Source organism: Podarcis erhardii, assembly GCF_964252035.2.
Source record: "Podarcis erhardii genome assembly, chromosome: 9".
NCBI classification, from domain to species: domain Eukaryota; kingdom Metazoa; phylum Chordata; class Lepidosauria; order Squamata; family Lacertidae; genus Podarcis; species Podarcis erhardii.
In genome coordinates, this window is record NC_138512.1 from 41,422,529 (window position 1) to 41,438,935 (window position 16,407).

The 16,407-nt window shown below is 38.1% G+C and overlaps 1 protein-coding gene across 3 annotated transcripts in view; it reads left to right on the forward strand.

Moving 5' to 3' along the window:
• LRBA (LPS responsive beige-like anchor protein) overlaps nucleotides 1–16,407 on the forward strand; it is a 367,500-nt gene that overhangs the window by 97,545 nt on the left and 253,548 nt on the right. For 2 of the 3 annotated variants that reach the window (XM_081875163.1, XM_081875165.1), the window contains exons 32-34: nucleotides 5,193–5,271; nucleotides 5,567–5,700; nucleotides 9,449–9,510. In XM_081875163.1, the coding sequence (XP_081731289.1) occupies nucleotides 5,193–5,271; nucleotides 5,567–5,700; nucleotides 9,449–9,510 (275 nt within the window). The remainder of the gene's footprint in view (nucleotides 1–5,192; nucleotides 5,272–5,566; nucleotides 5,701–9,448; nucleotides 9,511–16,407) is intronic. The other variant, XM_081875164.1, reaches the window with a different exon arrangement.

The following is a 16,407-nucleotide window of genomic DNA, read 5'->3' on the forward strand; positions in this document are numbered from 1 at the left end:
ATCATTTGCTATGTTCCCCCTGCTCCCCCAGTTTGTGTAGCATTTCTTTGTATTCAGCTTAATTTGATGTAATCAACCTCTGTTTAAAGCAGATGGTTGTTTTCAATTGTTCTGGCTAGACCAGTGGTTCTCAAAGGGTGTGATGTTCCATACTGGTGTGGCAGGAGAGGGTGGCAATTGTGGCTGGAAGATTTAAGGACAATCAGTATTATATTTTGGGAATGATTCATGTTCCTATATAGCTGCATTGGTTTATTCTTTCTGGATGCCCCATGATCATATTATAAAGTAGTTGTGTTCTATGTTATAAATCTAACACTTCTAGTTGTTGTTTCCTTTTGTTTCCCATTTCTTGTCAATAAAAATATTGGTATGGCATGAGCAGATTTTTATTCTGAAAGTGTGGCTGAAAGAAAAAAAAGTTTGAAAACCACTGAGCTAGACAAACCAGTGCCACTATTGAGATAACTGGTATAATTCAGTGATAATCATTTAAGATCACTGCCAAGATGCAGGCCTTGATTGGGGGCTTACTTTAGGGGTGAGACCATTGTGTGGACTCTCTTTCCCTTTCCCTTTCCTACAGATGAGTTTCACTGCTGCATTTATTCAGCTGATTCTAGCTGCATGGGAAATGTAACTTGAAGCAGCATGTGCCACAATAAAAAACTTAATTTTTGCTGGAAGTGTGCCAGGTTTTCTATCATAAACCTATTTGTTCAGCTAGTTAGAGTAACTAAAAGCCATATTGCTTATTCTGAGTGTCCAAAATCAAGGGCTGATATTTTAGATAGCTTAGCCTTATTTTTTTAAAATTTATAGTTATATCCTGATGGGTCAGGATTGTTAACAACTAAAAAACCCGAAACCCAATAAAACATATTTTTGGACTTACTGGTTTGCCTTCTGAAATATGTGGTAATATCTATATTTGGCAAATTAAAAAACATTTTAAATGCTACTGTTGAAATTTTCAGTCTTTTACTAGCATTCTAGCAATATTATATGCTGACTATTTCAGATTGGTATTTTTGCACAAATGTTAGAATACACATAACTATTACTACCACCTCTGACATGGTCACAAGGAGATTGGAAAGTTTTGAATTGTCTTAGATTAACTACAGTTTAGTGTGTTAAAAAAGGTAAAGGAACCCTGACAGTTAAGTCCAGTCGCGAACGACTCTGGGGTTGTGGCGCACATCTCGCTTTACTGGCTGAGGGAGCCGACATTTGTCCATAGACAGTTTTTCTGGGTCATGTGGCCAGCATGACTAAGCCGCTTTTGGCGAAACCAGAGCAGCGCATGGAAATGCCATTTACCTTCCCACTGGACCGGTACCTATTTACTTGCACTTTGACGTGCTTTCGAACTGCTAGGTTGGCAGGAGCTGGGACCGAGCAACGGGAGCTCACCCCGTCGCGGGGATTTGAACCGCTGATCTTCTGATCGGCAAGCCCAAGACTCAGTGTTTTAGACCACAGCACCACCCGCGTCCCTAAACTGTGATTAATCTTAAGTATGGTTAGTGAAAGCAAGCCAGCTTCAGAAACTATGGTTTAAAGTTGGCTTCTTTCCACTAAGCATAGTTAACATTAGTCATAGTTAGCCAGGTTTGGTTGGCATGAGAAACTGTGATTAATTAAAAACAGAAGGAAAGTCTTCCAATCTCCTGATGGCCATGCCAGAGGGCGGTAGGGAGTGTCTGAGTCAGTGGCTCAAATAGATTCATTAGGTGATATTCAACTACGTTTTACTTAGAGTAGTGAAATCAATCTACTTCACTTAGTCATATTTCAGTGTTTCTGAGTAAAACTTAGTTGACTATTACCATTGTTTTATTGCTAAACTGCATGTTAGCATTGCATCAAAGTCAGCCTACTATGTTGCCGTCTACCGCAAGCAGAAAATGAGCACAACTTTCTACTTAGACTGATTCAGATAAGGGTCTGGAAGCCTTGTGAGGAACAATTGAGAGAGTAGGGTATGTTTAGCCTGGAGAAAGAGAAGACTTGAGTAATGGTATGATAGCCATCTTCAAATATCTGAAGGGCTGTCCCATAGAAGATGGAGCAAGCTTGTTTTCTCCTGCTCCAGAGGGTAGGACCCGAATCAATGGATTCAAATTACAATAAAGGAGATTCTGACTAAATGTTAGGAATGACTTTCTGATGTTAAGAGCTGTTCAACAGTGGGATGGACTCCCTCGGAAGGTGGTGGACTCTCCATCATTGAAGGTTTTCAAGCAGAGGTTGGATGGCCATCTGTCATGTCATGGGTGCTTAAGCTAAGATTCCTGCATTGCAGGAGGTTAGATTAGATGACACTTGGTGGCTCCTTCCAACTCTACAACAATACGATTGATTGCACCTTTTTTTATGGATTCTTCACCTATAGATTCCCCACCTATTCACTGCCATTTACTGTGACTGGCATTCTTCTACTCATTAGGAAACATGGCAGCAAAAACTGGGGCAACGTTATCCACTGACAGCAGAACAAAATCATGGACAGAGTCTCAAAGAATAATTAGAAACACATCTCAAGCTTTGTGTTGTCCATCCATCGTATGTTGGAGAAATAGAGGCATCCTATTTTGATAGTTCAGGTCACTATGGAATTGGTCTGTTCCCACCCGCGCCCCAATATTTGAAGCTTTAGCAAGGTTTCATTCTGCTACATGCTTCAGCCCCTCCAATTACTATTTGATACCTGCCAATTATGTTTCTGAGGAGCAAACAAATTTTTAAGATCACAGGTGTACTCTTATTGGAACAACTTTATCTTACTCACTTTGAACAAAAATACTAGTAGGGTTTTTTGAGGTTATTTCCTAGCCCTGCTACATAGAGGCAAGTTTTAACTGATAGCAGTTCATACTTTTTGTCAAAGTTAGCTACCCAAGGTGGTTAGGAATACTTTCTCTTTGGAAGAAAACAGATTCTTTGCCTGATAGTGCTTACTCATAAATTTTGCCTGGGGTCAGCAAGCTCTAAACAAATAGGATCCCCAAAGCATTTCAAGGTTAGAGGAAAGAAAAAGAAGGGGGACTTCTTTCTTCCTCCTCTCCATCTCTCCTCTCAAAAGTGCAACTAGCATGATAAACTGTTAAGACTCTATACATCGTTACTTTTTCATATATCGGTCCAAGGTACAGAAAAGGTGTCAGGACTATCTCACAGTTGGAGAACCACCGAACAATGGTATTCCAGCTCTATATGAAGAATTAAGCTATGTTGTCCACACTCTGTGTTTGTGTGTGTATAATTGTATTGTGTGTTATACTGTGTGCCTTACCCTACATGTGCCCACTCAACCTCTTCGATTGGCACAACTACAGGTGCCATATAATACCTGTTCTGCATTTGTAAGAACTTGATTGTTTACTGTGGCAGCGCCTGCATTTTGGAACTACCTGCTTATTGAGATCAAGCAGGTGCCTTCACTGTACTCTTTTTAGCACCTACTGAAAACATTCCTGTTTAGACAAGCCTATCCAGGTGCTTAGAAAAGTTGAGGTCATTTTAATCAGTTTTAGTATTTTAACTTTTGTATATTTTAAAGTAGGGTTGTAATTTTCTATCGATTGTACTGTTTTTATCTTTTATAAACTGTTTTGAGGTTTTCTTTTGTTTTTACAATCACTCAGTGTATAAATGTTATGAAAACAATCAATCTGTCAGTCAACAGTCTCTGACCTGAAGGAAGAGATGTTGGCATGGATGCTTCTGTTGGAAAGTCCTGCAAGCTATTAGTGGGAAAAAAATATCTCAGATTTTAATATTATTATTGATTAAATTTGTATACCACCCTTCATCTGTAGATCTCAAGGTGGTTCTCAACATAAAATTACAATGTTTGTGTGTGCGTGGTGTGTATCTCACATAATGAAGCTAAGAACAATAGCAAACCATTATTCCCCCCTCCCACAGCATCTGGCATCCTTATTTTAGCCTTTTGTTGTGTCCAAAAAGTCAGTGACCTGACTTTCCCTGATGAAATTGTCCCGTGCATTATATCACCCTTCTTTCCCAACCCACTCCTGTCCCCAAGTTAAACTATTTTTCAAAAAATATATGTTCAAAGATATATTCAAAAGATATATGTGATGGAGGACATATTTCTGAAGCACCACCACTGAAGGCTGAGTGCCTAGAGATGGCTGCATATGGAATGCTAAAGAGGTACTAGTGTCATGGCAGGTGGGAGGGTATGCAACAGCAACATGTTTGCAAGTGTTATCCAGGATGTCTTCATATTTATTGCTGACCTTGTTTCAGTGGTTTGGAATTTATAGTGGTTCAGGCACACTTCTGGCAACATGGAGGACTGCTAGTTGATTTGCGGTGGACAATGTAACAGAAGGGTACTGCAAACTTGCTTTTTTTTTTTTTTAAAAAAAAGCCTATACCCCACTTTGTGAAAACGCTAGGCCTCTGATGCACAAGGAACTTTGTTAAGCAGCTTCTTTGCAACAAATGTTGCAAAGCTAGAGAGGGAGCTGTGTACATCAAATAAAAATGTGAGAATTAATACAGGTAATATCAAGCCCACATGTGCATTTGAGGGCATTCATTGCATGGAATTAGGGTGTGTGACCTGTCTGCTTCCTGTGCGGATACAGACAGGTCATAGCTTAACCCTGTCAAGGAAGTTGATCCCAACAACCAGATCCTTATCTCCCCTACTTCCCATTTGGACTGGTGGGTGGGACCACTCACCTGACATTACAATAAGGTCAGATGATGTGGTGCTTTGAATCTGATTGTTGGGACTTCAAAGCACCACAGGGTTATTCATAAGGGGCTTGCAAAGACTGCTGTTCTCAGAAGCACTGTACACGATTCATCTGAAGCACCAATCATCAGCTAATATGCATTTCAGAAGCTCCTTTTGGTCCAGGTGCCTTTTACCCTTCCTACATCATATGTCACTTGGCAGGTAGGCATGGCTTGGCCATAATTGCCTGGTTTTCCACTGATGATGTACATTTCAGTCACTGGTATCTTGAGCTAAAAGGATCTTGGATAATAAAACTAATGAAGATCTCTGCTTAAGGCTGTGGAGAGCTGTTACCACAGAGTATTGTCTCAGTAAACAGCTCTGAATTAGATGGACCCATGGTCTGAATCCATTTAAGGAAGCTTCATATGCTAATATGCTATCTAAGCTCTATTAAAATCTTCTGCAGGCAGTGGATCGTCAAATTCAAGATTACCATCTGTTCCTACAGTTTCTTCTGTGCCTGAGGATTCTGCTTCAAACATGAGGTATTTTTAAAATAACTTTTAACTTTCTTGAACCGGGGTGTATCACTTTCCTATTTATTTAAGTAATTATGGGACTCACTCTTCACTTCGGAGTGGATTGTGCTCTTTCATTTGAGGTCAATAGGAAGTTTTAGATTTCTATCACTACTACTGTAACTTAAAAAGAAATAAAGCACAGTGGTGTTTAGCAACTAGTTTGGGAACTCCTGTTGATGCATTTTGTGCACATATATTCATATTCTTGCAGCATTTTAGCTTCCTGGGGTCCCCCTCTTCAACCTTGTCAATCTCTTAGCATTACAGAAAGGCTTGAGCATGCTTTGGAAAAGGCTGCCCCACTTCTGAGAGAGATATTTGTGGATTTTGCTCCTTTCCTGTCACGTACTCTTTTGGGTAGCCATGGGCAAGAGCTACTGATAGAAGGTACAAGTAAGTTCCCCCCTTTAATTCCTTATAAGGTTAAATACTTTAATACTTAAAAATGCAAAAGGATGAAGTTTTAATGTTACTTTTTATGTAATGGAATTCTTTAATCAATACCCAAATCACACTAGAATTTTCCTATTAACTTGCTTCTATGATATTCTATTATCTAAATTTTAGGATTATTTTTCATCTACTATGGGTAGGCTCCCCAAAGGTTCATAAGGTGATATATACATATTGGAGTTGTCATGTTTTTTTCCTGTTCATGTTGCAGACCTTCATGCTACATCAAATACTAAAAAGGACAGTCTCCAAGAATTAGCCTTTTTGTAGGGTGTAAGGGCCTGCATTAAGAAAGTGGGTGCTGAGAACTCCAGTGTACATGTACAACTATCTGTCTCCCAGTCTTTCTTCCTCCCCAGGAACTTAAATGCCCTGGTTCTATCTGATAAGCTGTTCCTTCCATCCACTTCTCCTTCTCTAATGCTCTTTTTAAATTGGTTCTTCTCATGGCCAATTCTCTCTGTTTGTCTTTCTTGTTCTCCTTCTCTGCCATTACTCCATTAACTCAAAGATATAGCCTATTGTAGCTGTATTGGCTTCATGTTACAGCCATTCTAGACTCAGAACTTCACCAGTTTTGTTTAACAGCCTGGTTCTCAGTGTTTCAGGTTGAGATGCCCTTGCCATCATTCTAGGTGTCTTTGTCACTGATGGGGAACATCTGACCCTCCAGATACTCTTGAGCTTATAACTTCTATCATCATGCTGGCTAGACTGATGGGATTTGGAGTTCAACAACATCTGGACGGCAACAGGTTCCCCATCCCTGCTATAAGTTGTAGGAGGTAGGAATCAGAACAGTATTGGGTGGCATTAGCCTTTTAAAAAAGCGGGGGGGGGGGCTATCATTTTTCAACAGCTATTCATAGGCAAAGTTTAGCAAGAATTCAAGTTCACTGGTAGACTAGAATTTTTGTTGAACTTTTGCCTTTGACTGAAGCATCTTATCTTTATCAATGCCATAAATAGGATATAAGATTAGATTAAACCAGTTCTTCTATTCCTTTGTGACTATTGAATAGCTTAGTGCCTTTTAAAGAGAAAAATTCCTTCTTGCATATGATGGCATGGGTTCTGTTCTGATTTTAAAGGGGGTGGGGAAAATGTATTTAGCATTGCTTGTCCAGCAAAAAGTCTGTATGATCTAGATGCGCTGTCAGTTTCAAAGGTTGAAGCAGCCAAGTGTATCAAGTTGATCAATGTAAGGTACTGTATAGTTTTAATATCAAAGAGGCTGAGAGCAGGTTCTCTTCAGTATTTTGCAGATTGAATGAATAAGAAAAACTTCGTGCAAAAAAAGTTCAATAGAAGCAATTTGTAGAGCAGAAAAACATGAGAGGGAAAGGCAGTTTCTAGAGAAACAGGAGAGCAGGAAACACACAGTTCCCTTGAACATCTGAGACTGATTTGCACAGAGAAACTTGCCTTATAACAAAGCAGGCAGATGGTGGTCTTTTGCTGGGCAGAATTAAGATAGAGTATTAGGAGGCAGAAATGATTTGTGAACTAGACAATTTGGTTTAAAGGTTTTGTTTTTCTCTCCTGGATTGATTCTTAGCATACAATCATTCACAGTGCTGATTTTCCCCTTTGCCCGTTTCAATGCCCATTTTTCATTTAGGTGTCTAGTTTCTGTGATTCTTCCAGTAACTTCTACCATGCTTCCAAATTAGAGCACATAACAACTTCCATGGGGGTAAAGTGAGTGGCACTAGATACTAAGATGTGTTCGTAGGCACAGATGTGGCACTCTCTTGTTGGAGAGGAGAACACTTCAAGGCAATTGGAAGTCCATTAGATCATAGAAGCAAAAATGTGGTTTCTCAGTACTGGCATATTTCACTGTGATGCATGTAACACACTTCTGTTTGAAGCTAGAAAGATATGGTAACAAAATAAAATTATGAAGGATTATGATTCCATCATAATTGGTTTCTTTCAACCATTTCACAGAACATGCAGTTATTATCTAACTAAGAATAGTAGAGGAATGTGCAATAAAAACTGGCACAGGCCATTTTGAAGAAGCTTTCTTTACTGAGGCCTGTTCAATGCAGAATGTTAATTGGTTTGCCCATTTTAAAAGAAGTCTTAAAACGCTTTCCTGTGTTGTAAAATTCCTGCAGCAAGATTTTGTACATATCAAGTATGCTTTCACCTATTAGTAAGCCATGGTTCTTGGCTTAATAAACCATACTGTGCACATGCTGGTGCATGCGGCCTGATCACTCCGACTTTACTTCTCCCTTGGCATGAGCAATAAACAAATATGGAAGGGAACAGCTAAGCATTCATCTGAACCTGGGATCGTGCCTTGCTCTGTCCTAACAATTGACAGCCAGTAAGCCAACAACAAATCATGGTTTAAACCTGTTTAGCAGTTGTGGTTTCTTAGGGCACACAAACCATGATCCCAGGTTTAGATATAACACTAAGCTTTCCCTACTTTGCTTACCTACTCACACCAGGGGAAGGGAAAAGTACTAGTGGTCATGCTGCGTGTACCAGCATGCAGCTCATGCAGTTTAGTTTAGGCCCTTGGCTTACTGTTATGTTTGAATGTGGCTGTTGTGGGTATTTCCAGAACCAACGTTTGGTTCTTGAATAAATTTCAGCAACTGTTTCGAATACTAGTAGTTAAATTTTACAGCAATCGTCTTTTTGAAAAGGTTTGTGTATTTCAATGTGTGATGGTGAAACAGATGTGCAGACTATATTATATTGCATTGTGAGTGGCGAGTTTCTGGTTTTATGTTTTTAGGTATGGTGCTTACAGTGGGAGCTACATTGTTGTGACATCTTGTTTAGAAGAATATGAGTAAAAAGGTGCCTTACAGCTTTAGCTCTATTGACTTTATATTTTTCTAACCCACTAAATGCTGAATATTGCTGACTTAGTTAGTTTTTCTAGTTTTATTAATAATTGATCTGAAAGGAGCAAAACCAAAACAAAACAGTTCTCAACATGTTGAAGCACAGGTTAATGACTAGAAACTCTACCATCTTAGGCTGTGATAACACCTTTTCACATTATACTAGGAAACTAGTATGAAGTGTGAATTGCTAATAATAACCAAATTAGTTTATAAACTAATCACAAATGTATAGGTACTGCTTGCACTCCCCTCCCCCCTAAGGTTTAGGTGAGGGTCAAGGGTCAAAGTACTAATAAGAGTGTTTGGGATGTCTGCTGCCATGAAACAAAATGGAAACTTGATTGATAGCTGGAGGGCTGGAGGGAGAGAGCTCAATGGAGAAAGCAAAGGTCATAGAGCCATTTCCCTTCTCTGCATATATAATGATCAACCCACTCCAAGGTGAAGAAATGTAAGTACTATAAATCAATATACCATATGCTATGTATGCGTTTATTAACTTGGAACACAAATATTTATGTAATCTCAGCTAAATAGCTCCAAGGTATCATTTTATATCAAAATACTGCATGGCAGTGATTAAAACTGGTGCCTGCTTTTAGCATGTTTTATACTGATATATTAGGATTGAATGCTAAAACAAGTTGAAGCTGTAAGATTTCTCCTTTTGTTAATATAAACCATACTGACAATACAGAGAGAATACTAACAAAATAGACTCTTGGGTAGGATTTCCAGGAGGTACTAAATATGAATTGCAACATAAACCCAAGTAGATCACTATATATCTTTTCTATTTTCTTTTTCTTTAGGTTTGGTGTGCATGAAATCTAGTAGTTCTGTTGTGGAGCTGGTCATGCTACTTTGTTCTCAGGTGGGTTACAATTGATTTGAGAGTGAGTTGCTGCTAAAAAAAAAATCCTTTACAATTGCAATTATGATTTGGAGCAGTAGTCTTTGACCTTTCTGGATTCACCTTTAACCCTAGCCTACATCATGAGTCCCTACTTTTAATTTTTTTCCATATATAACTGTCCTTTCTCTCTCTCTCTCTCCTTGCCCCCCCCCCAATATTTTCCCTTCCCTTTTGCCTTCTTTTAAGAAAAAGGTCCAAAATACATAGTGGTCCAAAAAGCATCCTTATTAGACTGAGGTATGACCCACCAACTGAAGATGAATGCTTTACAGGAACTAGTTTCTCTCATGTGATCAGTTGGATAATGTCCTAAAATTTTGGTTTCCTTAACCTTTTCCAGTATTTTAATAATGGTCTATACATTGGATTAAGTAACTTTATATTTAAGCAGGTAAATCTGTGAAATAAAGGTTTTTGACATGGATTCAATATAATTGTATTTCAGATATATTGTAAGAAAAGGTTTTGCCTTTTTGTGTTTGTAAAAAAACTCTAAAATATATAGTGCTCCTTGCTGATCACTTTTTATTAGCTTGAGGGAAAAAACTCAACCACAGTTGCCATCTATTTGAATTTTCTGATCTGTGAAACACAGTATGTCTGCTGCTCTGAAAAGCAGTGTTACACTTCACTTTGATTAACAGAAAATCTAATCTGAAAAATTAGAGTTGTCAACAAATAATAGTATGTAGTAGATCAAATAGCACTTTACTCATCTCCTAGTTTTCTCCATTGTAATTATATATGAGGTTTCTATCGAGCTTTTCTTTTTGGCATTTTAAAAATGATACCTTCCTGGTAGTAAATTCCCCTACTTAAAACTTTAAAATAGCCTTTTTTAATGGGAAGGTTATTGGTCTAGAGGTCAAGGGTTTTGACCCATTTCAAAACCTTTGACCTTCATTTAAAGCCCTTATGGTTTACTTGCCTGACGAATAAGGATAATGTAAAATTAATGTTTTTTTTACATCGATTTATTCGTTTTAGTGCTTATATTGCCAAATGTATTTAGACTGTGCTGATGGACATTTCATGAATACAAATGAAAGAATCATAGAAGGTGTGAAAAATCAATAACCTGCATTGACAATAAAGTGCAATAAAAACAATTACTTCTGGAGATTACACCTAATGGATTTTTGCAATGAACTAGTGAAGAGCCAGTTATGTTTCTAGTTGCCTTATTATTCAGTGATGTAGTCAGAACCATGTTGACAGGATTGCTTCTTCTTTCTCATCCTCCTCTTCCTCCTCTTCCTCCTCCTCTTCCTCCTCCTCCTCCTCCTCTTCTTCTTGGAATGCATATAAGCTTGCAGAGATCTAGAGTTTTCATCCAATTTCAGTTCTTATTTTCCATGATAGGGTTTGTTTGTTTGTTTGTTTTTAAAAAGGTCATCTTCCGAAGTGTAGATATACTACTTGAAATGCATTTTGAACATTAGCACTCAATGCATAAAAATTATTTGGGTTAAAATGCTCCTTACTGTATACTGGAAATAATAACAAAGTTTCAGTTATGTCCCCTTTGTTTCTTGGCTCAAAAAAGCAAAACGAAGTGTACCTTGAGAACTGCTGTGTGTCTCCACACTGGATAGTGTTGGTACTGATGTAATCTAAAATGGAATAAATGACATGCTCTAATGTGCCTATTTGTCATACATGTCACAGTGCTGTTTTAATGGTAATCTAATGTTAGAATACGGCAATGGGTTAGTTGAGTTGGTAGCAGTGAAACATAAGGTTTTATATGAAATGCTTGTAATAAACCAATATAGCAAACCAAACCCATAACATCCTTTCATACCAAAGAGTAGCTAAAATATTTCGTTGACTGTGCAAAAGTGGTGTAAGAAATCAAATTAGCTCCAGATGTATACAGATTTGATCTGGGGTGATAATTACATTTTTCACTCTGAATTTTCCTAATTCAGAGAGGTCAGTATGGCAATCACAGAAGTGATTTATTTTCTTAAGAGGTAAACTGTCTGTTGCTACATGAAAGCTTGAGAGATATGAAATTGAATTTCAGCTCGACATTTTACAGATACTGGAAGGAGATGGGGTTGAGTTTGATTGATTTTTTTTTCTTTTTGTGGGACAAGCGAGGGGGGAAGTGAAGCGACCCTCTTGCTAAAAGTTTAATTAATTTTTTAAGAAGAGATGGAGAGGAAGGAGTGCCAAAGATCGAAAGATCAGGTCAATAACTAGTTTTTAATCACATAAATAATACAAAGTAGTTACAAATAAGCATCTGCAAGCATGATTTAAAACTTTACAAATTTGTTGGACATGATTCTAAATTAGATCTCTGCTTTGATTAATACTGTTATGATATGTACCTAATATTAATCAGTAATTCTCTCAAAATATTATTTACTCATACCTATTAGTCTTGCTTTAGTGTTAGGCTTTGTCTGACACATGATTTCCTAAATACCTGTGGTTTGAGAAAAAATTGTTCATTATTTTGACAAGGATTAAAAAAGACAAGACTACAACTTTTGTTGAGGCTCTTGTAAGATTATTCTGTATTGTAGTACAGTAAAAAAATCCATTTTGTTCAGCAGTATTTTGCTGCCATATGTTTGACCAGTATCTTTGGAGTGTCTTAGCTTTCCCCCCTCCCCGGGAGGGCAAAATTTCAAGTTGTTTAACATAGTATTGCTTTGCTCTGCCTAACAATCCAGCTGAATGTACAAAAATAACCCAACATCCTAAAGCAGTTTTTAAAGTGACATTCAGTTCTGACACTGAATACTTACCTTCCTATCTAACTATTGCAACATAAGGAATTCTGCATTTAATATTAACAGAAAAGTGTTCCTGCTTATTTGACATTAATATCATTTTTGAAGGACTCAGCGTTGCATTCAAGGCCACTTTATAAAAGCATTGTGTTGCTCATCCTAATTCAGTCTGACATACATTCCAATAACACTACCTCCCCTCCAGAGTTTAAAGCTAAATTTATGGCTGAGCATTGTGAAGTGCATCATTTAAAAATGGTTTCAACCCAAAACATCTAATAAATAAATAATGTGTATGGCTACTCAGTAGTAGACTTTCCAGACTAGAAATCATTCCATCGGATACTCAACAGTCCACTATCGTAGAGGGCTGTCAGATAAATCTTACAGTAGCTGCATTTATGTCCTGTAAATCACATGTTATTGTCTGAGCCTTCTGCCAGGTCATCTATTCTTTTCCCATTTATCAGAAATGCATATAGTACATTGAAACTAGAAAATACCATCTAGTCTGGGCCCAGCTTCCTGTCCAAGTAATTAAAACAGCCAAAAGAATGAAATCCTCGGCATCGTGTTACTTTTAAATGAATCATGTCCTTAATGTATGTAGATCTACTTCTTTGCTACTGTAGTACACCATTCTTATATAAAGCTATTGTTAGATTCTATTTGGAGTAAAAACACTGCTGATTTCTGTAGGGTTGCACATACAGATTCAAGTGCATGTAAGTGAACATTCCCATGTGCACAATGATTTATTTATCAGATCTATTAACTGAGCTATTTCTCTGAATTAATTGTACTGAAGCGTATTAAAATTCAGTCTTTTAAAATACTCTCTGCTCTAAAATATTTGTGTTTGATGTTGCACATCTATTTGTATTTTAAACCCTTTTTTTGGAGAGGATATCAGGTGGTGCATATGACGCATCCAGAAAAAGGCTGCGAGTTCTGTCATCCTATCTGTATCCTGTTCCTTTGGATTAAAACTGTTATTTTCAGATTACTTTAAATTAATAGGTGAAAATTCTATGTAACTCTTACAATTGCAAAAGAAAATACTTTTGTATAGGTGGTGGAAGAGCAAGAACCACTAAATCGCCATGGGACTCTCATGTAAGATCAGCATTTTTACTTCAGATGATATGATTTAGAATAAGCCCTGAACTTTCAGCTATAAGAAGTAAAATCCCTGCTCCAGTAGACCCATAAAATAAATAAATAAATTTATTGTATCCTAGTTAGGATTATGAAAACTTACTTAATGCACGAAAAGGAATCAGAAATCTGCACTTAAGTGACTCCTAATAAAATACCTTGACTATCTGGCATGCTGCCTAGAAAAATCTGTGTCTCAGGTTCCCTCTGAAATTGCCCATGACTTGGTGTGGATACACCTGTAACTTAAAAGAAACATAGTGATAAGCTAAGGCAGGGTTAGGCAACCTAAGGCCTGGGGGCTAGATGCGGCCCAATCGCCTTCTCAATCCGGTCCGTGGACGGTCCGGGAATCAGCGTGTTTTTACATGAGTAGAATGTGTCCTTTTATTTAAAATGCATCTCTGGGTTATTTGTGGGGCACAGGAATTCGTTCATTTCTCCCCCCAAAATATAGTCCGGCCCACCACATGGTCTGAGGGACAGTGGACCGGCCCAAGGCTGAAAAAGTTTGCTGACCTCTGAGCTAAGGTACTTACTCAGGGCAAGGCTTTTGTGATCTATTATCTGAGTAGCCTAATTGCTTACAAGATCTCAACTCAAGGGGATCCATATGCAACTTTCATGTAACAGTCACATCATTGAAATCTTGGGTACAACCCATGCAGCAAGCATCCAAACCTTTTCAAAACATAGATGCCTGTGAACTATAGAGAATAAACATTCTGAGAAGCATCTCCTTTGTCTGGATAGTTAATTTCTAGGTTCACATTGCAAAATCCATGTTATATTATCCCTGGGTTGAAAGTGAAACTGCCCATAGAAATCAATAAAGAAACCCAGGATTAGGCTATAGTTCTGATTTGGTACTAGAACGTTCACCCAGAAATGAAAAGTGGTAGCAAAAGGACAATATAAAATTATTGTAATTTAAAGTCTTATTTAGCAAGAAGCTGTGCGCATTATGTGGGGTTTGGTGCATGGCAAATCTCCTGCTCAATCATACATACTTAAGTCGTTGATTTCTCCAAGAAATGCTTCCAATAAGAGGGCTGTTGAAATGGGACATTCAGGAGATGCCATTCTCCTCCCTCTCCCTTTATATGCTACAGACAATCCTTTACAAAGTCGTAATTTACTTGCTTGGATAACTGGTATCACTATGTGGGACCTCCTGTATGTTTCTGCTTTCACTGCTAAACCACTTACTTGGAAAATAGCATAGTTCAGTTTCTTCAGCACAGGACAGGAATGGGAACCTGTGACCCTACAGATGTTGCTATACTAAATTCCCATCATCTCTAACCATTGACCATGCTGGCTGGGACAGGTGGGAGTTGTAATCTAACAATTATTGGAGGGCCACAGGTTCCCAACCTGGCATAGCAGAATATCTAGTTGGAAATAAAAACTCCCTAAATTATTTAAATGTGTGGTTTTTTTTAAAGGGTTTATTATAAACATTGCCTTCGAATTCCGGAAAAGTCTGTGGAGGTTGAACACAAATGCCATGTTTATAAAGCAATGACGCTGATTTCGAAATTCAGATGGGCCCTTTCCTTCTCATGTTTGAATTCCAAAAAGATAATTACTCACAGTGAATTATCGTAGTGAAATGAGCACAACTTCCTCTCTGTTTCACATTGGAATGTAGGAATCTCAGTGCTGTCAAAAGCACTCCAATAGGGGCTGGGAGGTGGAAAAGGGTTTCTTGATCAAACATAGAGGTACCAAGCAGATACAGCCTATTTGCATCTTCTTCCAACTTGCAGAACATTCCCAGCCTCACACCCAAAAAGGGAAAACTTTGATCCTGAGGAGGAAACATATTTTTAGATTCATCGGAGTGAAGATTTTTCTAGACTAGCCTAACTGGTCTGAACATTGTGTAGTGTTCAAGATAAGACTCTCTATACTTAAAGGATGTTAGAGACCATCTCTTGAACACCAGAAACACTTATGCATATTAAAGAACATATGCAAAACAAATCAGTACTTTAACATAAATTACGGATATGTAGTCCTGCTGTTTGGTGTGTGCTCACGTCCTTCAGTTTCCCTTAATTATTTTAGTGACCACACTTGAAAAATTGCATTATTCTAATATATATAAATTCAGTATTTTCAGTAAGGGGTTTTATTTGATGGGGGGCGGGGGCAAAACAGCAGAGCAATTGTAAGTTAAAGTATCCCACTGCAGATGTTAAGAACTAAAAGGTCATAATTTAGCTGCAGAAGCAAGGGCCCCGTCCTCCCCCTCAAACCTCAAGGCATCCTATTGCTTCATTCGCACACTAGGACTTAAAAAACCCAACCATTTAAGGTGAATTTTGTGCTAAGAGAGCACACCCTGTGGTTTGGCAGTCTAGTCAGAAGGATGATACCATGCTGGTTTTCTAACTGGATCTTTGAACAATATTCTCATGGGTGGTAAATGTAAAACAAAGTAATATCAACTGGCACTTAATTCTGTGAGCTCCCTGCTGATTGGGCTAGGCAGTGAAATAGAGCTCTTCCTGACAGGAAGTCAGCCTGTAAGTGTGGAGACCCCTGAACATAAAGTGTGCTTTAATTTGAGAACCTGCTGTTTTACAGCTTTTCTCTTTAATTTGAGAGCTTAGGAAAAAGGGGCTAGACTAGGGGAATGGATGCAAGCTGACTTGGCCGTAGGATAGGAAGTCTAGAGTGTGGTAGCAATTGTGTGCTTTTTAACACCAATTATAAATGTGGGAGCAGTTATTTTGAGGCAATTTAGATAGTTTCTTGCTACCCAGGCTTGATTTTAAACCTGATACTGCAACATATAAATCACTTACCTGTGTAGGCTTTCCACACAGATGGCTGTGTTTAAAAAGTACTTACTACATGCACTAGCCTCTACATGTTCAGCTTCAGCATGCTACCATTGTGTCTGCCAGGCTCACAGATTGCTGGCCTGTTTAGGATGCTT